Source organism: Macadamia integrifolia, chromosome 12 (assembly GCF_013358625.1).
Source record: "Macadamia integrifolia cultivar HAES 741 chromosome 12, SCU_Mint_v3, whole genome shotgun sequence".
In the NCBI taxonomy this organism is placed as follows: Eukaryota; Viridiplantae; Streptophyta; class Magnoliopsida; order Proteales; family Proteaceae; genus Macadamia; species Macadamia integrifolia.
In genome coordinates this window covers 11,114,372-11,139,965 of record NC_056568.1, presented here as the reverse complement: position 1 = coordinate 11,139,965, position 25,594 = coordinate 11,114,372, and the positions used below count along the sequence as shown (strand labels likewise).

Sequence of the window (25,594 nt, the reverse complement as noted above, 5' to 3'; positions counted from 1 at the left end):
TGCTTATGTCCACAAAGTGAGGTCCAATTTCCATTAGAATCAAGAAAAAAGAAGAAGTACAACCGTTTGAATTTGAGACCCAAACCCAAAGCCCCCATGTACACCCTTCTCTCATCTCTCTTTCATACTACATCCTCACATTAGCTCATTGCTTAGTCCTTGTATACATGATGCACTCACATTTTACCTCTTGAGACTCTCATAAGGTGTTGTAGGAAACACCAACAAATATGAAAATAAAAAAAACCAGATCCGCATAACACAAAGATTTAACGAGGTTCAAACACCGATGTGGTGTGCTATGTCCTCGAGCGAATAACATGTTTCACTATGTAGAAGAGAGATTACACCCAAGCAACGGCGAAAAAACTCACCATGAAAACCCTAGCTCGAAAAACCTCCAAATTACAATGGCTTGCTCAACATTATATACTCCTCCAAGTCACGGGTCGACCGGTGGATGACTCGCAATCCATAAGTGGTGGAGGCAAAGAGAAAGGTTTCGAATTCAGTGGAAGTTTTTTATTTTTTGAACAGAATTGGTGATTGTCGGCACTAATTTGAGAGACAATTGACATTTTGCCTTAATTTTTTCTTTTTTTTTCGTTCACTTCTTTAGAAATTTGTTTTGCCAATTTTCTTATGTGAAGGATTGCGGCTTGGGCAATGGCCTATAGCCTTTTCTATGGTCAATTTTTATTTACTTTCATGGGTTTTGTTGTAGTGGAAGGGGAGAGAGAAAGGGATTGACACCAATGACTCTCTTACGATTCATCCAAGGGCTGGAAAGCTTTGGACACATCCCCAGGTGTTGGTAGATGTTGGGATGTGTGACCAAACCCCCTCAACCCTTGGATGATCGTTGAAGGGGTGGTGAAGGGTGTAGTCATTGAAGAAGAGCCCGATCTGAGAGAAAGATGGACAGAAGAGTGTCACCAAGAGCCAAGAGGTAATCAACGGTGAGATGTTTCGAGAGTGGTGCCTCTAAGTATGCATACTCCAAAGAGCTCTGTTTTCCGCAACGGAAAGTTCAAACAGATTTTTTTCTTCTCCTGCAACCCGAATTCTCCCAACCCACCGCCCTCACTCCATCCTCACTTCTTTTTCTAGAACCCGCCATTGGAAAGGGTTAACAAAAGACATAAAACGCTAAGATTGTGAGTAAATAAATAATAATAAAAAAAAAATAATAATAATAAATGAGATGATGCTCATGGCCTGGGATGCAGTGATGAGCTGAAGTGATGCGCAAGATGGTTCAGCTAGGCAAGGATGGTTTGCGCCAGGTGACTGCTGGCGTTGAGCAGTTGTAGGGGATGGGGGCGATTTGCGCCAAGGAACAGGGGCCTATGGGGCTAATGATGCAACAGGGCTAGGGGTAGACGCTATGGTGTTCATTATGGAGATCCTGGATATTCCATTGACCACCAAAGCTGGTGATCAGCTGTCCAGCTTAACGCAAAAGGTCAACAACCTACATGAACACCTTACCAAGCAACTCGATCTTTGCAATCAGCATATTAGTGAGTGAAATTGAATAATGAGAAGCTACCAACCAAGTTTAGTTGATTGCATTGATGCTAGCTTCCTCTAATTTTTCCTTTTTCAATACCTGTGATGCCAATGAGAAGAAACAGGTCGAAGCTTACACCATGCTGGTGCAACCCTTTGAAATGATCCATATTGACAACATGAATATTCTCAAGGCATTGATTAACTACAACAATGATGTTTCGCAGTCACTTCTTTGTGGCTCCACTAGGAATGTCCCTCTCTCTTTCTCCTCCTTTTCTATCTCTAGTAGCCATGCCTCAATCCAATCACATTATGCTACATACTTTCTACTTATCTCAACTAGCAGTTTAGTACTACGTTACTCGAAGGTTTGGTTTAATTAAGTTGAACCATCGACGACTTAATTATCACTTTGCTTTTAAATGTTTACATTACTGTTCTTATCAAATGCACATAACCATAACTGTAAAAGCACAGAACAAAAATCAGACCCAAGCAATAACAATGATAGCAGCTCTATGCCCATTTTGATCTCTTTATCCACTGCCTTTAAGCCCAAAGCTATGATTAATTAGCTTATGCAAGGTTAAATAACTATACCATGTCAACATGATTTATTCAGTAACCTAAGCGTTCTCTTCATCCTCAAGCCTTTTTAACCATTGAAATCCAAGATCACATCCTGCCTTTGCAGCTTTCTGGAACTGTCCGCTGGCCACCTCAAGTGTATCTGGTGCAGGCTTTTCCAATCTTACTGTTTCTGACCGATTTCCTTTCGAATTAAATTTTGTTAGGGCTTCAGGGACTTTAGCACCTGAAACACAATGATACACAAGTAGGCAAAATGGCAAACCATATAATTCAGAAGAAAAGATAAGGATGCATATTTGTTTACTGGACATTCTAGACTGACAACAGTTAAGAAAGGACAATCCCAGGCACCTAAGTTGTAACCCTTCTGGATCTTTTAGCACAATATCTGTAGTCATTGAAATCAAATGTGATACCTGCAATGGCACAAATCATCTTTTAGCCTACTATATTTAAGGTGATTCCCATCCCATTGCAACAGTTTCTCTACACCACACTAAACACAAGGCCCATGGCCCTAATTTTTCACCTTTACATGAGGCACCAATCAGAAGGCAAAAACCTATGTAATTTCTCATATCCAAAGCCCCCAAAAGAAACAACTTCGACTACATACATATAGTGTGGTAATCTCACCTTTTAAAAGAAGTGATCCATATGCTATTGCTGCACCGGCATGTCCCTGCAGATATTTTAATGTGCAAAGTGAGATCTATCCCTATAATGCACATCGGACAAACATATGATGACATTTCACATTGGCATAAAATTTCCTTCACCAGTAGCAAAAGAAGAATCCCCTCACCATTGGTGATTTGACCTTTTGATTGGACTCCTATGTCGTCATAAACTCCCACCACTTCTCGTACAGGGTCAAAAGCAGCCCTCCCTAGTCCAATCAGACAGGACCAATGGCGGGGGTGAGGGATTCCTCCCTCACCGTGGATGAAGGAAAAATCGGTTCTTTCACATACATATTCCAAGATGTCTGTTCTTTTGAAATAAGATCTTAGCCTCCATAAAAATTCAGCTTAAATATTCGAAGTAGCTAGGTTGGGAATAAAACTGATCAAACAATGTTGTAAAATTTAGTGACAGTCCACAAAAAGCATAGCACTAGAAAAGGTCCACAGGTATGTAGTCGAAAACTACCAACTGACAAATTCTAGGTCAATCTCCTATGCCCAAGTTTGAGTCTACTAAGGGGCCGTTTGATAACACTTCTATTCCTGGAGAGTGTTCTTTTACAGAAGTGTTCTTTTTCGATTCCATGCTGTGAAGACACTCTGGCGGAATAGAAACAGCGTTTGGTAAAACTATCTCAGAAATGTCCTTAGAACAGGAAAAGAACAAAAACAACGTTTGACAAACACTTCTATTCCTTAAAGGACAATAATGAAAATTCACTTTTGAACAATGAAATCAATAATTACAAACATGCTATTATGGTCAAATTTAACTTAAATAAGGAAATAATTTGTTTATGAAATTATCTTTTAAAATACTATTACTTAAAGGAAATAATAAAATATAAGCATAAACAGTTTCCACATTTATCTTAATAAAAAAAATAAAAGTCTACTATTCAAGTTTATAGGAATTACAAAATAAAAATCATAGCTGCAAATAGGTGTCTTGAAATTTTATTACATAAACAATCAAATCAGGGGGTAACCCTTATCTACTGCCATCTGATTTGCGATTTGTATCCTTAGCTCATTCATCTGTCTTCCTTGTACACGTTGATTGCCCTGATGAATTGTAGTAGAAGTACCTGCACCATCACTATTGGTGTATTTAGAACGTGTAATCTTTTTATCAGTACCTTTATCATGTTCCCAGAAGTTGTGTACCCAGCGGCAAGAGCAAGCACTGGCTGCACCGCAATATAAAGGCCCGGGACATTAAGGTCTCAAACATAATCTCGCCAGTGTACTCTCTACTCTCGACTCTCGGGAGGAGTGAGGGGAGACTCAGTGAGAAGGAAATAATGATCCTCCGGGTCACATTGAAGATACACTGTTGCCAGAATCGCTCCATGGCATCCCAATTCTCCACCTGACCATGACGAATCAGGTAACCAAGATTGTAAGTATTACTAGATTAAGATCGAGCAGTAGCCTCGTCTCCAATGAAGAAGTCAAGATCGGCCATTACGCCCGCGCTGTGTTGGGCAAGCCAATTACTACCCTTCATAGAACTCCTGGATTGGTTCGTAAATGACTCGTCAACAGCAACCACGGTGGGGATGATGAAACACGGTTCAACATTACGGGCAAATCCCATCTTTGTATAACTAAAATCGTGCAAGAAAGTATAAGAATAAGAAGAATTAAAGAGAAACAAAATGGGGGGTTCTGTGGAAGAATGGGGAGAGAGAGAGAGAGAGTACCCAGTGCCGTTATCTATGACAACAGCGGGACGAGAAGCGGCGGCGGCGTCCATTAGAGCGGAAAGTGGGAGAAGTGGATTTGCGATTGAGATCCGAGAAGGGTTTAAGACATGGTTTCATCGTATCGGTCGCAGTGAAGGAGTCAATAAAAGCAAAGCAGCAAAAGGAGATCTCGACGTCGATCCCAAGCGAAAGCACCCACTCAACGCACACCCCCCTCGTAGCTTCAAAATGATTCTTACTCCATCCATTTCAACGACACACGTAGGGGTTGCCGACTAACATCATCCTCATGCCTTGGGCGACCGAGAGAGAGGCAGGGAAGCGGCGACCGAGAGAGAGAGAGAGAGACTGTTTCAGAGAAGCGGCGACCGAGAGAGAGAGAGAGAACCTATTGCAGGGAAGCGGCGACCGAGAGAGAGAGAGACCGTTGCAGGGAAGCGGCGACCAAGAGAGAGAGAGAGAGAACCTGTTGCAGGGAAGCAGCGGATTTGGGGATTTTTTATCGTGAGTTGCAGAAAAGGGGTCGTGGGGTTTTGAATGGTTTTTGTTCTTTTAAGTTAGTGGAAGAATAGAAAAGTAACTTTTTTGTACTCTTGCAATGTGTTCTTTAGTCATTCTTTTTCATTGGTTCATTCCGGGGGAATACAAAAATGAACCGGATGTGCCAAACATATTTCTGTTCTATTTGCATTCCTGCAGAATAGAAGAACACCAGAAACATTCTCCCAGAGTGTTATCAAACGGCCCCTAAATGAGCTAACAGCCTATCAAAAAATAGTTGCATAACGCACTACTAATCAAATACTAGCTGTTAACAAGGAAATTGACCAAGTCAATATTGTCAGCTAGATTGAGGCTTCAGTTACAAAAGCCGGTTGAGAGGTTCATAGATACCCATTTACTGCCCTTCTACCTTTCAACATCATATAAATCCTAAGATATACTATTTCAAAAGCTGACATGCCAGCAGAGCATCTTTAATCCTTCTGAGGGATTATATTGCAATAACTCACTACTGAATCTTTGACAATCATAAACAAAATCATTACCATGTTTTCTTAGCTAATTGGTAAGTTTCTCAGTACTCAGCCTAGTTCAAGATAGAGATCTTAAATAAAGACCTTTCAAAACTGACTTGGAAGCCCACCAGCAAATAAAACAATTAGTGAAAAAATACACAGTTCACAAGCACATGCTTATTGCTTGTTCTCAAGAAAAATGCATTAAGATTGCCTGGCTCCATCACCTTCTCTGATGCTCTATGGAAACACCACAATGCAGAGGCAATATCTTTCTTGACACAGTCCCCTGTCAAATATACAGCACCTAGAAGGTATAAAGCACCTGGATGCAACTAGAGCACAGTAAACTCCAGTAAGTAATAAGATAAAAGACTCACCTTAAATTATTACATCCATAAAAAACAACTAAATTAATTTGTCAGCATCATAGATGAACAACATGGTTTTTTTAATGCACATATCTCAAGTTAAATAAGAAAACGTACCTGGTCAACTGATTTCTCCAAATAATAGAAAGCTTGCTGATCTGACTGGGCATTTTTATTCTATCAAAAACAAGTAAAACAACATTATAAAAAATGAACACCTTAAAGGACTTTAAAAATAAAAATAGAATAAAATAAACAGGACATTAGTGTTAAAATCCAAGCCCTAATAAACATGCAATAGATAACCATTAATCCAACTAGCAACTGCAACAGATTGTGGAATGCCTCCTTAGATGAAGCTAGAAAGACAAGGATAACATTATTATTTTGCATTTCAGATAAGTGATAATATTTGAAAGGCTACCATTAAATCATATTATAAGGTTGGAGGTTCATTTGCAGAGAAAATGATCAATAGAGCAGTTGCAAAAATTCAGAAAGTTTTAAAGGCCTCAACATGTACTCTCCCAATCCTATCAAGATTTCACTAGATAAGAGCCAATGGAACCTTGCTTATAAGTTGTAATACATGAGCATGTCAAGGAAGAGCCTGACCCCTTTTACAACATATTGCAAAAGAATAATTTTGAAAACATTAAAGAGTTAACACCAACAACCTTGGTCAGTAGTTAAATGCTAGGACATGATATTATGGTGGATTTCTCACCAATTCAGGCACCTTCTCAGATTGGATGAAAGGATCAACCAATGCTACAGGAATGCCTGTATTCACATTTTAAGCCTGAGGCAAATGGATTACATGGTCATGGGAATAGGATTTCTTCAACAAATGGGAGCACGACGCCAAGAAGATGGGCAGGAATAGCACTTGATCATACAAACAATAACCATAACCTTATCCCAACTAAATGGGGTCGGCCCATTATATAAAAATTAAAGATGGCTCCCAAGAGGATGGAAATCTCTTGCTTTTCTGTTTGCCATTACCACAAAGTTAAAGAACCTCCCCCCCCCCCCCCCCCCCAACTCTCTCAAAAAAAAAAAAAAACTCCAACCACTGTTCTGCACACAACACGCATACACATTAACAACAATAAGCCTTCCAATCATTTCTATCACGCCAACTTACAATATTAACTGAACAAGACCACAAGAACATATTGGCCAAGTAGATCTTCAGTTCAAGTTAAAAGCCTGACAAGTAATTAAGAAAATTCACTTGCAAAGTGTTAGAAGGCTGTCGAGAGAAGAGAAGGAAGGAGGAGTGCTGCGGATTGTGTAGGCTCCACCCTTGGTGTTTTCCTAGTCTAACTAGGAAAGTTGAGCTAGGACCGATGTTATGTTAAGAGTTAGTTGTCCTAGTCCAACTAGGAGAGTCCTACTTCAGCTAGGATTGATTAGTTAGTCAATTTCCTATTATGTTTTGATGTTTCTAGTCCTACTAGGACTGCTGTCCCACTTGTAATAGGCTGATTAAACTACTATATAATCAATAGAGGAGGGCAGCCCCAACTCAATCGATTGGGACTCCCTTGCACAAATCGCAGGACTCTCTCTCTCTCTTTTTCTATTTTTTCTTTTATGTCGTATCAGAGCCTTGATCCTCAAGAAGAAATCGATCGAAGCTCTTTCTTCTCCCATCAGTAACAACCCCTCTCTCCATCACAGGTTGTTACTGGTCCTCCCTAGGCTCCAGGCTCTTTAGAGGGGGTGATTTCATCCCCTAGTTTGCTGGATTTTTGAATGAAGGATTGATTAAGTTGTAATCAGTCATATGGTGTGAAAGATTAGCTCTAAGTAATTGCTAGTGGTTGTCAGTTTGGTTTTTTGGCTTGAAGATTTAAGTATTCAAGAGGTGGAAAAATTGATCAAAGTTGTCAGGGTTTTAGCACTCTACCAAAATCGATTTTGGTCATATCTTTCTGTTCGGAGCTCAGTTTGAAACACCCTTTGGAGGTTTTCGCCCACCATCCTAGCAGCACTCGATCCATTTTTTAGCTCTATCAGAGCCCTACAGACCCAACCGCCCCTAGATTGGCTTGAAATAAGGTTTTGCGATTTGAGCTAATTCTTCTTGATTTGGTGATTTTGTGGATTTTTGTCTGACAATTCAGTTGTTCATCTATTAGGACTGTTCAGTTACATGAGATTAATCGATTATGATATTTGTTTTTTTATTCTCTGTTCTCTGGTAATTCTCTTTTGCTTTAATGACTGACACTGAGCCAAAGAGTGTTGTTACTGACGTGATATCCTCATCCTCTCATAGAATTACAGAGAAGAAAATTGTTGGAGCTGCCAATTTTCAACAATGGAAAATTGTACAGTTGGTAATAACTGGACGTGAACAGCAGGATCATCTACAAAGGGGAATCCTGCTAAGGATGCTACGTGGGACATTGTTGATGCACGCATTTTGAGCCAACTGTTGAACTCTATGGATAACTCTATCATTGATATTGTTACTCACATCGATACTGTGAAGGAGTTGTGGGATTATCTAAACGTTCTGTATTCTAGACAGAACAACCTTTCCTGTATTTATGAGCTATCTCAGGATTTTTATATGGTTGATTAGAAGGGTCGACTTCTGACTCAATATTTTGTTGATTTCAAGAGGATGTATGAGGAGTTTAACTCTCTACTTCCTATTGGTAATGATGTTAAGAAGATGTAGAACCAACAGGAACAACTCACAGATATGGGTTTCTTGGGTGGACTTGGAACAGAGTATAATGTTGTCAGGTCTCAGATTCTTGGAGGTGATAACGTGGCCTCACTTGCAGATACATTTTCTCGAGTCTTACGAGTAGCTCGAGAGAATTCTTATGATCTTGCACCTACATCAGTGGAGAGCTCCGCTTTTGTGTTTTAGAATAATAATTGAGGTGGGGTTCGTAATACTGAAAGTGGAAGTAGTAAGGGGCAACCTTCTGGTACTTCCAACACTTCAGATGGTTCAGGGGCAGCATAAACATGCCACCAATGTGGCAAACTAGGACATATCCAACACTTTTGTTAGAAACTTCATGGTAAACCTCCTCAGAAAGAGTTTACCAATTCAATAGCAGTTACTGAGCCTTCTCAGCCTGGACAATCTGAAGGAAAAATGATCCAGATGGCAGATGAAGAATTTGCATGGTCTACTCAATTTCAGACTCCGTCTCCTCAACCTTCCACTACTATTTTTGTCCAGACAGGTAATGCTACTGCATGTTTTTCTTCATCTTCTCGACCCTGGATAATTGATTCAGGTGTATCAGATCATATTCATATGTTTGGTATGTCAGGTATATTTTCCTCCTTCCAAAAGCCTTCTGCTATTGTCACATTGGCTAATGGATTTGTTTTCAAAGTCAAACGCACTAGAAATATTCGTGTGAACTCTTATTTTTCATTATCATCTATTCTTTTGATACATAATTTTCCGTTTAACCTTTTATCTATGAGTAAGTTTACTCAAGCTCACAACTGTTCCACAACTTTTTCTCCTGATTCATATGTTTTTCAGGACCTTACAACGAAGAAAACGATTGGTAGAGGTCGTAGAGTTGGGGGGTTTTATCTGTTTGAAGACAATTCTACTTCCTTTACATGTTCAAGTATCCTCAGCCCCCATCAGATCCATTGTCGACTAGGACATCCGTCTTTGTGGAGTTTACAAAAGTTTGATCCTTGTTTTCGTTCTTGTTACAATCCCAGAAACTTGTAATCAAAATAGAGAAAGAGAGGAAAGAAGAGATGAAGAAAAGAGGAGAGAAGAGAGAGAGAGAGAGGTGCGATCGAAAGAGACTCCCAAAAGATAGGAGTCACCTACGATCAGACCAGAATTGTATGATCGCAGGTTATGCCTCAAAACTTATATTAAATGGTGCTGAAGAAAAGTACAAAAATACCCCCATAAAGAAGAAAAACCTAATCACAGAGATATGGGGCCGACAGGACATAAATGCCCCTATTGGCCCTGTTGCTGTTTAGGATTAGCGCCTAGCACTAAACTCAACACTCCCCCTAAAGCTAAAGCACACACATCACCCATGCTCAGCTTGGTACAACCATTACGAAAACTAGGAACAAACAAAGACTTAGTGAACATATCAACCAACTGATCTAATGAAGAAACAAACGGGGTCTCAATTAGCTTTTTCAGAACAGCATCACGAACGAAGTGGCAGTCCACCTCGATGTGCTTGGCCCTCTCGTGGAAAATTGGATTGTTAGCAATGTACACCGTAACTTGGTTGACACAATACATCTTCATAGGCTTGGTTACTGGAAACCCCAACTCCAAGAATAAAAACCGTAGCCACATCAACTCAGCAGTGGTATGAGCCATAGCTCTGTATTCTGCTTCTGCACTAGACCGGGCAATGGTAGCCTGCTTCTTACTACGCCATGTAACCAAATTACCTCCAATAAACATGCAATAACCCGTAGTGGACCTACGATCACTAGCAAAGCCGGCCCAATCAGCGTCAGAATAGCCAACTAGCTCCATATGCCGATTAGGACAATAGATCAGCCATTTTCCAGAAGCACCCTTTAGGTAGCAAAAAACATGAACAACCTCGTCCCAATATGCCTTCTAAGGAGACTGCATGAACTGACTGAGAACTCCAACAACATATGAGATGTCAGGACGAGTCACAGTAAGATAAATTAGTTTGCCAATCAAACTCCTATACTGATGCACATCCTAGAGAGGAGAAGAAAAGAGGAGAGGAGAGAGAGTGGTGCGATTGAAAGAGACTCCCAAAAGAGATGAGTGACCTACGATCAGACTAGAATTGTATGATCGCAGGTTATGCCTCAAAACTTGTATTAAATGGTGCTGAAGAAAAGTACAAAACTACCCCATAAAGAAGAAAAACCTAATCACAGAGATATGGGGCCGATAGGACATAAATGCCCTATCGACCCTGTTGCTGTTTAGGATTAGCGCCTAGCGCTAAACTCAACAGTTCTATTTCCACTTTAGATTGTGAGTCGTGTCAGTTTGGGAAGCTTCCCCATGTAAGCTATCCACCTAAAGTTAATAAACAATCTATACACCCTTTTTCTTTGGTTCATTCGGATGTATGGGGTCCTTGTCCCATTACTTCCAAATTAGGATTTTGATATTTTGTTACTTTTATTGATGACTATTCTAGAGTTACCTGGATTTATTTAATGAAGCATTGTTTAAAGTAACTTTCTATTTTTTGTGCCTTTGTTGCTGAAATTCAGAATCAGTTTAATGTCACTATCAAGGTTTTAGGAAGTGATAATGCCAAGGAATACTTTTCTGGTCCTTTCTCTTAGTTTATGGTTGGATGTGGTATGATACACCAATGTTCTTGCTCAGATGCACCGCAATAAAATGGTATTGCTGAGAGGAAAAATAGGCATTTAATGGAGGTTGCTCGGTCTCTTTTGTTTGAGATGAAAGTGTCCAAGCTGTTTTGGTCAAATGCAATCTTAATTGCTTGTTATCATATAAATTGGATGCCTTCATCATTATTACAGGGTGATATTTCCCATTCTCTGTTATTTCCTTTTGACCCTTTATTTATTCTTCTTTGTATTTTTGGTTGTGTTTGCTTTATTCGTGATCATCGTCCCAATTTGTCAAAGTTGGATCCACGTGCTCTTAAGTGTACCTTTTTGGGTTACTCATGTACCCAAAAAGGTTATCATTTATTGCCCTACACTTCAGAAATATTTTGTTATCGCTGATGTACCCATTTTTGAGTTTGTTTCTTAACCCGATGAGTCCGTTGCTATGTCTGATATGGATGATGATCTACCCCTATATGTTATTCAAAATAATTCTCCACAGGTTACTACAGATACAGTGGTGCCACCACCACCTTCCACAGTTGTACCTCCGCCACCAGTCGGTAAGATCGTCTACACTCGTTGTCCTTGTACAGATTCCGCACCCCCTGTCTCTACAGTTCCTACCTCGTCATCTTCGTATAAGGTCCCTGATCTAAGTGTTTCCATTTCTCATATTGATGTTCCCATTGCACAGCGTAAGGGTGTTCGGAGTTGCACCCAACATCCAATTTCCAATTTTGTTTCTTATTCTGATATTTTTTCCTCTTTTCATACTTGTCTTTCTACTTGGTCTAGTCATCTTGTTCCTAAGTCTGTTGCAGAGGCATTGTCTAGTCCTGGCTGGAGGACAGCTATGGAAGAAGAGTTATCGGCTTTGGATACAAATCATACTTGGGATCTTATACCATTACTTCAGGGTAAGTCCGATATTGGTTGTCGATGGGTCTATGTTGTTAAAGTAAACCCAGATGGTTCTCTTGCTCAATTGAAGGCTCGGTTAGTGGTCAAAGGCTACGCATAGGTGTATGGGGTTGATTATCTAGATATTTTCTCTTATGGGCAAGTTAGCTTCTGTTCATATTCTGATCTCTTGCTGCATCTTCTCATTGGCCGTTATATCAACTCAATGTGAAGAATGCTTTTCTTTATGGTGATTTACATGAAGAGGTATATATGGAGCAACCACCAGGGTTTGTTGCTCAGGGGAGTTTGGTATGGTGTGCAAACTAAAGAAATCGTTGTATAGTTTAAAGCAGTCTCCTCGAGAGTGGTTTGGCAGGTTCACTAATGTGGTTCATGAATTTGGTCTGTCAAGGTGTGAGAGTGATCATTTAGAGTTCTATCAGAAGTCTGGCACAGAAAGGATATTTCTTGTTGTTTATGTTGATGATATTGTCATCACTGGAGACGATATTGAAGGGATCCAACTCTGAAAACACATCTACAGCAAAAGTTTCAGACCAAGGATCTAGGACGATTTAAGTATTTCTTGGGAATTGAGGTTGCTCAGTCAATAAAAGGTATTTCCCTCTCTCGGAGGAAATATGTGATGGATTTGCTGACTAAGACTGGAATGTTAGGGTCCAAGCCTTTGGATACTCCTATGTTTCTCTCTCTTTGAGCTATGACTACTGTAAGTAATGATGCCAAGGATGTTGTTGTGCCTCCTGAGGCCCCTAATGGACGTCGTTCAAGTAATTAGTCCACCCTTCATCCTAAACCCATCAAGCTTAATGGTGAGAACTACCTCACAGGTCTTGTGATGTCATCTTACTATTCGTGGGAACTTCTCTGGTTTTCTCACTGGAGACACTCCTCAACCGACTAATCCTACTGCCGCTAACACGTAGTTAGCCAATGATGCCATTGTTATGTTCTTTCTGATAAATTCTATGGAACCTGCTATTCGTCGAAGCTTTGTCTTGTTCAACTCCGCTAAGGATCTCTGGATGCAGCGAAACAAACCTATTCTCAGGGAGGGAACTATGCCCAGATCTATGTGATTCGCTATACTGTTCGTTCCACCACTCAAAAAGGATTGCCTCACTCTGCTTATTATTCCACCTTATGCAGCCTTTGGCAACAACTAGATTTCTATCATCCAGTCTTTATGGCCTGCCCTACTGATGCTAGTACACTTCAAACGAAGCGTGTAATGGAATAGGTATATGACTTCCTAACAGGTCTCAACCCCGAATATGATCAGATCAAGGTATAGATATTGGGTCATGAGACTTTTTCGACTCTTCTCTAGGTATACAACTTGGTTCTATTTGAGGATCATCGTCGCTTTGTTATGCTACCCTCTATTGTTCTTGTTCGGTCTACACTATTGGCAATTCCAGTCTAAGGGTTCTACCCCTCCTCGAGAACCTGTTTAGTGTGACTATAGTGGTCACCTTCACCATATCAGGGAAACATGCTGGAAGCTCCATAGTCATAATAGCAAAACTGGAAAACAGGATACCCAGGTTCATCTATCCGAGTCTACTGATTGTACCTCTGCTCCTGCATCATTCTCTCTAGATCAAATGGCTGCCTTCAAGCAACTAATGACACAGTTAGGCACTTCTCCTGCTCGTTCTCCTGTGTCCAACCTTGTTCAAACAGGTGGTTTCCTTGTTTCTTCCTCTCATTCTCCCTTATGGTTACTTGATTCAAATGCTACCGATCACATTACAAGTAGTTATGAGGTCTTCCATACTTATACTCCTTGTTTCGGTCGGGATAAGGTAGGTGTGGCTGATGGTTCCTTGTCCCCTATCTCTGATAAAGGATCAATTTCTTGTACATCTACAATTTCTCTTCCATCTGTTTTGCATGTTCCAAAATTATGTGCTAATTAGCTTTCCATCTATTGTTTAACTAAGGAGTTGAATTGTTCTGTTCACTTTTTTTCTACTCATTGCCTTTTTCAGGAACTGATGACGAGTGCAACAATTGGGTATGGTTAGGTCCGTGATGGGTTCTACTACTTGGATTCTCCATAGGTTGTGCCTCTTCCTGTGGCAGCACCTATTCTCCATTCTGACAGCTCTTTCTCTCTCAACTCCACCAGTGGCACCGTCGTCTGGGACATCCTTCTTTTCATATTTTACGTCGCATGTTTCCTTCTCTAGTTAAATATTGTGGTTTGGAACAACTTAAGTGTGATGTATGTGAATTTGCTAAACATACACGAACTTCTTACTTTCCTACTGAAAATAGAAGTGATATTCCTTTTCTTATTATTCATTTTGATTTATAGGGTCCTTCTAAAATGATAGGAATGGTTTTTGTTGGTTTATTACTTTTACTGATAATTGTACTCGTCTAACATGGGTGTATATGGTTTTTACTGGTTTATTACTTTTACTGATAATTTTACTCGTCTGACATGGGTGTATCTATTGCAATAACAAGTCTGATGCCTTCTCTTATTTCAAATTTGCAATAATAAGTCTGATGCCTTCTCTTATTTCAAATCTTTCCATGACATGCTTCGTACTCCATTTGACACCACTGTACGAGTTTTTCGCAGTGACAATGGCACTGAGTATATAAATGGTGCGTGTCTTCAAAACCTTGATTCTCAAGGGTATTCTTTCCCAAACGTCTTGTGTTCGGACACCTGAACAAAATGGGATCTTTCACAAAAAAAGGGTCATCTCCTTGATGTTGCCCAGGCTCTAATGTTTGCTACTGGTGTCCCTAAGCACCTCTAGGGCGATGCCATTCTTACTATTGCCCACCTTATTAACCAGGTGCCTTCTAGTGTCCTCAATTTTAAGCCCCCTATTTCCTTTCTCTCTGATCCTACCATTGTTTCGAGTCTTCCCTTTCGGGTCTTTGGTTGTGTCCGCTTTGCTTATAATTCCTCTCCGTTAAAGTCCAAGCTTGATCCACGGGCTCTAAAGTGTGTCTTCCTGGGTTACTCGGCTTCTCAAAAGGGGTTGTTTGTATATCACCATGGATGTCAGTTTTCACGAGTCTGAGGCGTATTTCACGTCACATCTTCAGTGGGAGAGTCTTCAGGAAGAGCCTCCTTTTGTTATTGATATGACTCCTCTTCAAAGTATGCCATCCATTCAGGTGGAACCACCAGATCAGTCTATAAGAGATGTGATCACTTACACTCGAAGGCCCAAGGAGCAAGATACCACCGGTAACCAACCATACCCTTCTACGGCACCTCCATCAGATCCTCCAGTATCAGGTAATACTTCTCCCATACTTGATATTGCACCTGTTACTTCCTCTGAGCCTCCCATACTTGATATTGTACCTATTGCTCTTACAATGGACAATCTCCTTATCGTTGTTAGAAAAGGAGTTCGTTCCTGCACCAAGCATTCCATGTCCCATTTTATTTCTTATGCATCCTTATCTCCCTCCTATAGGGCCTTTGTTTCTTCGTTGTCTTCTTTGTCTACTCCACAGGGTTGGAAGGAAGCCATAAATGATCCAAAGTGGAAGGCTGCAATGGTTGAGGAAATGCTAGCATTAGATAAAAATGGGACCTGGGAACTGGTTCTTCCTCCTCGGGGAAAGAAGTTAATTGGGTGCCAGTGGGTTTTCACAGTTAAGCAAAAGGCTGATGGGATAATTGAGCGGTACAAGGCACGTTTAGTGGCTACGAGCTTCACCCAAAACTACGGGATTGATTACCAGGAAACCTTTATCCCAGTTGCAAAGACAAACTTTATCAGGGCATTGCTGTCTGTTGCTGCAAATCTGGGATGGAATATTCAACAGTAGGATGTTTAAAATGCATTCTTGAATGGAGATCTTGAAGAAGAAATCTATATGGATGTTCCTCCTGGTTTTGCTACTCCCTCCACTACTGGACGTGTCTACAAGTTGAAGTACGGCCTCAAGCAGTCTCCCAGGGCATGGTTTGACCGGTTTATAAAAGCTTTGATCAGCTTTGGATACAAACAGAGTCAAGTAGATCACACCCTGTTCACAAAGGCGCGAGCTAACCAGGTTACCCGCTCTGATCATCTATGTTGAAATATTGTGATTACAGGACCTAGGGGTGTTAATATCTAAATCGGACCGGACTGAACCGATTAAGCCCGATCCAAACCGAACCGGTGGCTTATTGGGCCGGTTTCAGTTTGTATTTTAAATTGAATCCGGTCTCGGTTCGATTCAGGTTAGACCATTGGGCCACCGAAAACGCCGAAAATGTGCACCGAAACCGAAACCGATCCAAACCGACCCGAGATAAAACCGAACTTAAAACTCACTAACCTAAGTGGGTGAAGCCCAAGTGTCCAACCGGACCAACACTAGCCCAAGTGCCCAACGTTTATCAACTTCAACCTGTCAAAAGGCTTTTGAAGCCCTAATTTTTCAAAAGAATAAAAACCTAAGCAACTAAGCGACTGACGCCATGACGGAGTGAGCAGCAGCGGCCAGCGGCTATGGCTAACGCCTCTGACCTGAAACTTGAAGTTGCAACGGCTATGGGTTCTGAAACTTGAAGTTGAAAGTGAAGATTGAAGCCTTAATCGCATACGCAGTTCACACTTCACACTACTCTGAAGTATGAACCCATTTCGAAGCCTGTTGCCTGCTGGTTGCCGATCGTCCCTCGACGGGTAAATTTTGAAGCCTGCTGGTTGCCGATCGTCCCTCGACAGGTAAATTTCAAAGCCTGCTGGTTGCCGATCGTCCCTCAACAGGTAAAATTCTTTTTTTTTTTTTTTTTTTTTTTTGTACACGGTTTGCACATCGACAGCGACGACAGGTAAAGCCGTAAAGCTTGTGCTTTAATTGAGAACTAATGTTTTCCTCCTCTAACAACCGATTTGAGACCCCTGCAACCTTTAAGTTCTCTCTCTACAAATTTCAGCTCTTTCTCTGGTACTCCAGCCTCCAGGTATATCCTCTTTTGATTCAAGCTTCTCATCTTTTTTTGGCCCTTTTGTGAATAAAATATCTGAGACTCTTAGTTGTTAACACGTAAATCTGAAGTTATCCGTAAATGGTGATATAATAGAACTGAAATGGGGTATCCGAGTATGCTTGTGAGGAGTTGGGTTGCATTAGTTGGATTTTAAAGAGGTTTATCATCCAATTAAACCCTTCTAAATTTTCAATCTATTTGGTTGATCAAGTATTAAAACAAGATTCAAATTTCAGTCAATTTTATCCTTCCGTATTTTATTTTTGAATCTTATTTCTGTTTTTTCAACTTCTTCAAATATGAGATTTTGAATCAAATTTCAGCATGCAATAGTATATTATATAGGGCTAATTTAAGAAGGGAAAGTGATTAAGATTTATAGAGGATCTCTTAATTACGGCATATTCTTATTTGCTTCCAACTTAAAGAGGTCATTTTTGAATTTGTAATGCTTGGTATTCTTATTTTATTAACATGTCATATGTTTTCTTAGTAATTATTGAAATGCCCATCAATATAGAAGATGAGCCCGATTGTGGGTCAGATGCTGATGTTATGTCTGATGATGGACCATATATTCCTGGAATTCCATCAACAGAACCTTCAAGTGTCGTAACACTTGAAACAAATGAAACTACCAAAAGGAAAAGGAGTGTAGTTTGGGATGAGTTCACAATCATTGATGGGAAGGGTTTTGATGATGGGAAGAACCGAGCATAATGCAAAAGATGTAAGCAAGTTTATAAGGCTGATAGTAATATTAATGGAACTGGAAGCCTTAGGAGACATATTCTACATTGCCCAAAAAGGGAAAACAAAGGAAACACAAGCACCCAAATGATTTTGGGTGTAAATGAAGGGAAAGTGATGTTAAGAGACAAAAAAGTTGACCAAGATTTTATGCGTGACAAAGTTACGAAGCTTATTGTGAGACATGAGTTACCTTTTTGTTGAGTATGAGGAGTTCAGAGAGTTAATTACATACATTTTTCTGGACTATACCCATATTGCTCGAAACACACAAATGTTGGATATTTTGAGGTTATACAATTTGGAGTCCATTAGAATCAAGAATTTACTTAATTCATTTGCTGGGAGGATTTCTTTGACAAGTGATTTATGGACATCTATCACTAATGATGGATACATTGCTTTGACTACCCATTACATTGATAAGGATTGGGTGTTGCATAAGAAGTTGTTGAAGTTTTGCATCATGCCACCTCCACACACTGGCATCCATATTTGTGAAATGGTTTCAAAAATCTTGTCTGACTGGGTATTGATCGGAAATTGTTTTCAATTACTTTAGATAATGCCACAGCATTTCTGTTTTGTTGACTTGCTGAAGAAAAATTTAAATTTGAAGAATGCTCTTTTATGTAGAGGATTACACTTTCATAATAGGTGTTGTGCATATATTCTCAATCTTATTGTACAAGATGGACTGAAACACATAGATGACTCTGTGGTGTTGGTGCGATCTAGTATAGCCTATGTGAAAGGATCACAAGCAAGAAAAGTAAAATTCTTGGAAATTTGTAAGCAATTGAGATTACAAAGTAGTAAAGGCTTACATGCTAATGTCTCCACAAGGTGGAACTCAACCTATCTCATGCTTGATTCTGCATTATTTTATTATAAAGCATTTGAGAACCTTGGACTAGTGGATGACAACTTTAAAACTTGTCCTAGTTCTGAACAATGGTTGAAGATCGAGAGATTAACGAGTTTTTTGTATCCCTTCTATGCAATTACTGTTTTGCTTTCAGGTTCTAAGTATCCCACAACAAATTTATATTTTGGAAATGTTTGGGAGATTCACAAAAGTTTATTAGAAGAGGTATCACGTGGGCTCAACTTTATGAAGCCAATGGCAGTGGAAATGACGAAAAAAATTGACAAATATTGGAGTGAATATAGTCCAATTTTGGCCATTGCTTTGGTGTTTGATCCTCGATATAAACTTAGTTTTGTGACTTGGGCATTTTCTAAGCTTTGCAACCTGGACTTAAATGCATCTACAATGTGCAACAATGTGAGGAATTCTTTATATCAATTGTTTGATGAGTACAAGAGTATGCAACCAAGTGACTATGATGTTCCTACACTTGCCCATCGTCCTGGGAGATCTAGAACAAGATTTGTAAGTAAATTTACATTCTGATAGTAATTTTGATTTATTTTTTAATACAAGTTTTCAACATTCATTGATAATCTTATTAATGATTCATATTTCGGCTATTTCTCAATTTTCATAGGAATTTATGGTATCCAAGCTTGCTGAGATGGATAATGGAAGTAAATCTCAATTGGATATATATCTAGATGAACCCAAGATCCCATTCAATAATAATGAATATGATGAGTATGATGTGTTGGCATTCTGGAAAGCAAATGGGACAAGGTATCCAGATGTGGCTCGAATGGCTCATGATGTCTTGGCTATACCAGTTTCCACAGTTGCTTCAGAGTCGGCTTTTAGCGCAGGGGGCCGTGTTATTGATAAATATCGGAGCAAACTCCTACTTACCAATGCTGAAGCATTAATATGCCTTCGGGATTGGATGTTTGATATTAGACTTCAGAGGTAATTTTTCATTCAGTATATTTTTCATTTTTAATTGTCTTAATTAGTTAATTAGTGTCTTATTTTACTTTGTATGTAGCTGAGCCTTTTGATGATCCCACTGATGTGGATAATGCACTTAGAAATGTACTGGAACTATTGCACATTGAAAAGGAGAGAGGTGCAGTAGCTAGTTCTTCAGCTGGTCCTACTCCTAGAGAAGGATAAGCTCAATCTTATTGAATAGGTATACCGTAGTTTACATTTGCACGTATTTCATAATTTATGTTTTGACAGTGTCACTATGTTGTCTTAAATCTTCTTTCATTTTTGGTTGCAGTTTCTTAGAATGGTAAGAGTGTAGGACACACTTGTGGTCAAGGATTAAAGTATCGGTATCGGTCGCCGTATCGGTCGGTCAAAATTAAGATACGTATCGGAGGGTATCGTATCGTATCGGAGATACGCTAAGATACGCTAAAGATACGCACATAAATGGATAGGGAACACATTTTTATACACTTTTGCATAAAAAAACAGTTGAAAAAAGTTATATATAACATGTAGAATGCATAAATACTTAAGTGGAGGGTATCGTATTGATAGACAAATATATTGAGTTGAAAATGTTCAAAATGATGAGGGTATGGTATTGATAGACAAATATATTTTTTTGAGAAAAATCAAAATTTTCCATGGAAGTTGTAGAACACTTGTTTTTACATAACATATAAAAAATCTAAACATTTTTAATCATTGAGCATGAGTAGATCTAAGAAATTTGAAATAAATTGAAACCCTCATTTTCTCTTGAAAAAAGTTTGTAAATCCTTATAAATCCAATGATTTCATGTAATAATGATGCACAAAATGTGATTCTAAGTATGATGAACTAGGGGTGTCAATTCGTGGCCCGAACCGACTAAACCGATCGGGACCGACCGTTTATAGACCGGTCCAGCCCGGACCGTTTATTAAACGTGTCGGGCTTGAGCCCGGCCCGTTTATAAACGGTCGGTCTTGGTTTTGCTACTTGGACCGTCGGGCGCCCGACCGAGACCGACCGTTTAACACCCAATCGAGACCGGCCTATTGTGCACTGGCCTAGCCCGACCCTTTAATGATTGTAGAATACCTATTTTACCCCCCAAATTAGAAAGTAAAAACTAAAAAGTAAAAACATGTTCATATTTTAAATAATGGTTATATTTGGTATCATTTATTAATTTATTGTCATTTTTTTGGGTTTGCATGAGTGGGCCGGAATATAAGAGCACATTTTAAAGAGGGTCCGTTTAAAAACCGGTTAAAGCCCGTTTAACATTAAACATGTTCGTAGCCCAATTAAGGCCCGACTAAAGCCCGATTAAGGTGGCCCGATTATAGCCCGAGGCCAACCGACCGAATATAAAGTGTACTATGCCCTCAATAACTAAGCCCGATTAGTTAAATGGGCGGACACGGTGTAGCCTTTGAAAGTCTTTAAGCCCGATTAAGCCCGATCGAAACCGAACCGACCCGACCGGTTGACACCCCTATGATGAACCTTAGATTTGTAAAAAAACTTGAAAATCTAAGGTTAAAATTGAAAAAAGTGAGTAAAGATTCAAGAACTTACTATTCAAAATTTTCAACTTTCAAGTTCAAGGTTCTTCTTGGACTATGTTTTTCTCCTTCTTTGAACCATTCACTTCGACAATGTTTCTTTCAATCTACCATTTGAGTCTCCAAAAAGGTGTGTGAATCAAAGGGGAAGAAAGAAGAGAAATATAGAAAACTATTGGTGAGAGTTTGAAGTGTTTGTTTCAAACAATAAAAGGCACATTCACGGGAATTTTCATATTTTCAGTCGATACGTACCGATACGGTACCGATACAGTACGATACGGCTCGATACTGCACGATACGGTCGATACATACCGATACGGTACCGATACTCTCAGGAATTTCCAGATTTTCAAAAGTTCGTATCGTAGAGTATCGTACGTATCGGTACCGATACGGTACGATACGATACGCACGATACAGCGATACGTAAAAGGGGGTCCAAAATTCCCCGTAGCGTATCGGTATGTATCGTGCCGATGCCTACCGATACGGATACGTATCGGCAGATACGGCACGATACGCACCGATACTAAAACCATGCTTGTGGTCTTAAGAGTAACTACTCAACACATCATTTTGGAGGACAAAGGGCTGCAATATTTTAAGAGAATGTTAAAATATTTTGAGAAAGAAGATAGTCATTTGATATTTTGATGTAGTATTAAATATTCTTTGAATGTTTTAGGTGGATGTTCTATGGTTTGTTTGATACTTTGACTTGCATTAGTTATTGGCACACTATCTCTATTTTAGGTGGGTGATTCTGTGATTGAATCATTTTAATTTTTAGGTGGTCCGTGGTTGATTGAATGATTTGAATATTAGGTACTTTGATAGTTTAATACTTTATAGTTTGATGACTTGATGTCTTGATGTCTTGATGTTTTGATCTATGTTTTGTGCTTGATAAATTATTAGGTTTTCATATACAGGAATTCCTTTTTTCATGACTTGGTTTTTCATGTATGGGAATTCCTATTTACTATTGGATACTAGGATTTTTATACTTTTACTGCCTTATTTGGTTGATCTTTTTCCACCATAATTCAGTAATAGTTGTGTTTTAATTATATTTGTCCACTAAATATTGTTATACACTATACAGGCTCACAATGTGAAAAATAAATAAGGAAATCCTATGAACAGGTCCATACCGGCCCAAAGGGGTAGGGCGAAGGATGAGTTCCAAAGGATGAAGTCATACCCACCCAAACTCTAAAGGATGAGGCCCGTGTTCATTTTTTTTTCAATTATCTGTCGGTTTCCTAATGGCTCCATACCGGTTTAAAAAACCGATCCAAACCAAAATGAACCTGATAAATCCAAACCGGTACCAACCCGAACCCAAACCGCACCGAAGCCGACACCGGACTGAAACCGATAAATCCTTAATGGGGCGGTTTCGGTTAGTTCCAAAGTCACACCAAAACCGGTGGAACCGGACCGAAACTGCACCAACCCGGACCATTGACACCGCTAACTGGACCTTACTAGCGGCAGAGGTCAAGACTAAGGACCTCTTCGGTATTTCATTGGGATTGAAGTGGCTAGATCTAGCAGAGGTATATTTATTTCCCACAGGAAATATATTCTAGATCTCCTTAGTGAGACATGTATGCTTGGGTGCAAGCCAACGGATGCCCCTATGGAGGTTAATCATCAACTGAGCAGTGGAGTGGGGGACTCTGTTGATAAGGATTGCATAATAGGACCAAGCATATTGAGGTTAATCACCTGAACCTGAACCAGAACCAGCACCAGCACCAGCACCAGCACCAGCACCAGCACCAACACCTGTTGTTGAGAAGCCACTTCAAGTCTATCAACACTGGAAAAGAAATCAGCTCGTAAGAAGACTTCTTTGCTGCCTTCTTCCAATCAGATGCTCCCTTTGGTGATCATCCTTTCAATTCTACAGATCTCAATCTTCCAATTGCTATTTGCAAAAGGTACTTGGACTTATCACCAAACAATCTTCTTGATGCAGTCATTGGACAGGTTGGATTAATATTATCCTGTATGGAGGCCTAGATGCAAGGGAGACCCACAAGGTGCTGGTGGCAGACCAATGGTCTGAAAACAAATTTTGGGTAGACAAGTTAGAGAGTGGGCCTTTCATTTTCTTGGGTTACATTGTAACAAGCCTAATTTATATGCCATAGAGTGGCGGTGAAGCTAGGACATGTGATAATGGTTTAAAGTATTTTCGATACTGATACGATACCCTCCGATAAGTATCTTAAATTTAGTCGACCAATACGATATACACCGATACGATAGATGGAATTTTTAAAATCCTTTCGTATTGATATATATCCTATGATACATACCGATATACATCAATACACCACCGATACACATCGATACGATATGCACCGATACAAATCTATGAAAAATATAAAATCGAGGTGAAATATACATTTCAGTATGTATCGGTACATATCGGTACGTATCGGTGAGTATCGCTATGTATCGATCGGTACATATCGGTATGTACCGATACAATGCGCTACAATCATATAATGGCCAAGATGGGTAATTTTTTAGAAAAACACGATTTTTTTTGGGGTTTTTGTTCCAAAGTTGCTGCCAACCATATTTCTCTCTAACTAAAGTGGAAATCAATGTTGGGAACAAGAATTTTACATTTATGGGACAACTACAAACCTTGCATTCTTAATGTGATACCCTCAATTTAGTATTTATGCATAATACATGTTATCAATAGCCTTTTTTAACAAATTCTTTATGCAAAAGTGTTTAAACTATCCATTTACGTGTGTATCTTTAATGTATCTCCGATACGATACGATACCCTCCGATACAATACAATACCCTCCGATACGTTTCTTAATTTTGGCCGACCGATACAGCAACCGATACCGATACTTTAATCCTTGCATGTGATTAGTAGTCAAGTGTTTGAGTTATGTTAGGATATTAAATAAAATTTATGAGTTCTATTTTGAGTCTATTAAGTCATATCAATAAAAGAGAGTAATTAGAAATCCAATTATGAGTCAGTTTAGGAAATTTACAAGGTTTTATGTATGTATACACCCCCATCACTAGGACAAGTTCTGAGTAAAAAAATATTCTTTCAAGAGTTTGGAGCTGTGTAGCTGTACATATGGGTTTGGTATTCCAGATCTGACCTCCCTCCTTCTAGTAGTGTTCATATTTATTCCCAGGTGATATCTTTCCTTCCTTTTCTCTTCTACTATTCTTCTTACTATTTCTCATTATTACTCTAATTTGAGCCACCCTTACTTTATTGCAGATTGCATTATTCTTCATATATCGCTCCATTAGTGATCTGTATTGTCTCAAATTTAGTATGTTGGTCAGTTTTGATATAATTCCCTTAGGAATTCTGCTGTCAAATTCTTCTTCCGACACCTAAATTATAGTTCCAAAACCCTTACTGTCAAATTAGTGCCGTTAGGAATTGTCTGTGCAGGTTAGACCACTTCTCACACTTCTCTTTTCAGGAATAATTTACAGAATTATTCTACTGGTTCTGACTGATACTCGACTTGAGTGTTAACCTATGCTGAATCGTCTGTTGTGAGTTACGAACTTTCTTCTATTTCTGGCATATATTTTCTCTGTTTCTTGAATCCTGTTTACACTAGTATCTAGCTGGATTTTTGTGGTCTGGGCCCCATCTGTTGTACCACACAGTAGATATGATAGAGCTGTCAAGATAAACTCCCTTGGTGGCCAATGTTGCAAACATTAAACCTGATTAAAAAACCTGTTAAATTCAAATCTATCTTCAACAAAAATCACAGGCTCACCACTCACAGTTAATACAAAACACAGCAGGAATTATTTGCACCATCAAGCAACGTAGATGAACACCTCAACTCTTAGATGACAACCTAATTCATATTGTGCATCTGGATCACCCATGTTTGCAGGTTCCACCAGCAAAGCTGCTCCTCTATCCAGAAAAAAAGAAAAAAAAAAAAAAAAAAATGAAGAAGAAGAAAGAGTTAGCACTATCGGACAAACATTATACTATAAGATGCAAAAGAAATACTTTAGCAATGCCAAATCAGACCACATAAATATATATTGTGCAATATCAGTTAAATAAAAAACAACCATGCACATTTAACAGAAGTTCACCCATCTTGTCTGTTGGGAGTACATCTAAGTGGGCTCCCAAGCCCCAATTGTAACGCTTAAGAATCTAGTAACAAGGGCCAAAAGGGAAGTGGGGCAAGGGTCTTTCATTAAAGAGGGGGAAAGAGGGGTGAGCTTTGTTCTTTTTTTTTTTTTTTTTTT

General features: G+C 39.4%; 1 protein-coding gene and 1 long non-coding RNA gene across 3 annotated transcripts in view; both read right to left on the bottom strand.

The window, feature by feature from the left end:
- Positions 1-1,893: 1,893 nt before the first annotated feature.
- The window catches only part of LOC122057148, a 26,464-nt gene continuing 2,763 nt past the window's right edge, over positions 1,894-25,594 (bottom strand). Inside the window, exons 4-9 of one of the 2 annotated variants that reach the window (XM_042619162.1) lie at positions 25,166-25,247; positions 6,009-6,068; positions 5,748-5,855; positions 2,743-2,788; positions 2,458-2,522; positions 2,192-2,329 (exon numbers count right to left, since the gene is read on the bottom strand). In XM_042619162.1, the coding sequence (XP_042475096.1) occupies positions 2,458-2,522; positions 2,743-2,788; positions 5,748-5,855; positions 6,009-6,068; positions 25,166-25,247 (361 nt within the window). In that variant the 3' untranslated portion in view covers positions 2,192-2,329. Of the gene's footprint in view, positions 2,330-2,457; positions 2,523-2,742; positions 2,789-5,747; positions 5,856-6,008; positions 6,069-25,165; positions 25,248-25,594 lie in introns of both variants that reach the window. The other variant, XM_042619161.1, reaches the window with a different exon arrangement.
- On the bottom strand, positions 3,703-4,870 carry LOC122057149. Its single transcript, XR_006133465.1, has 2 exons — positions 4,499-4,870; positions 3,703-4,402 (listed from the first exon to the last, which is right to left on the bottom strand). It is a non-coding gene; the product is annotated as an uncharacterized LOC122057149 (long non-coding RNA).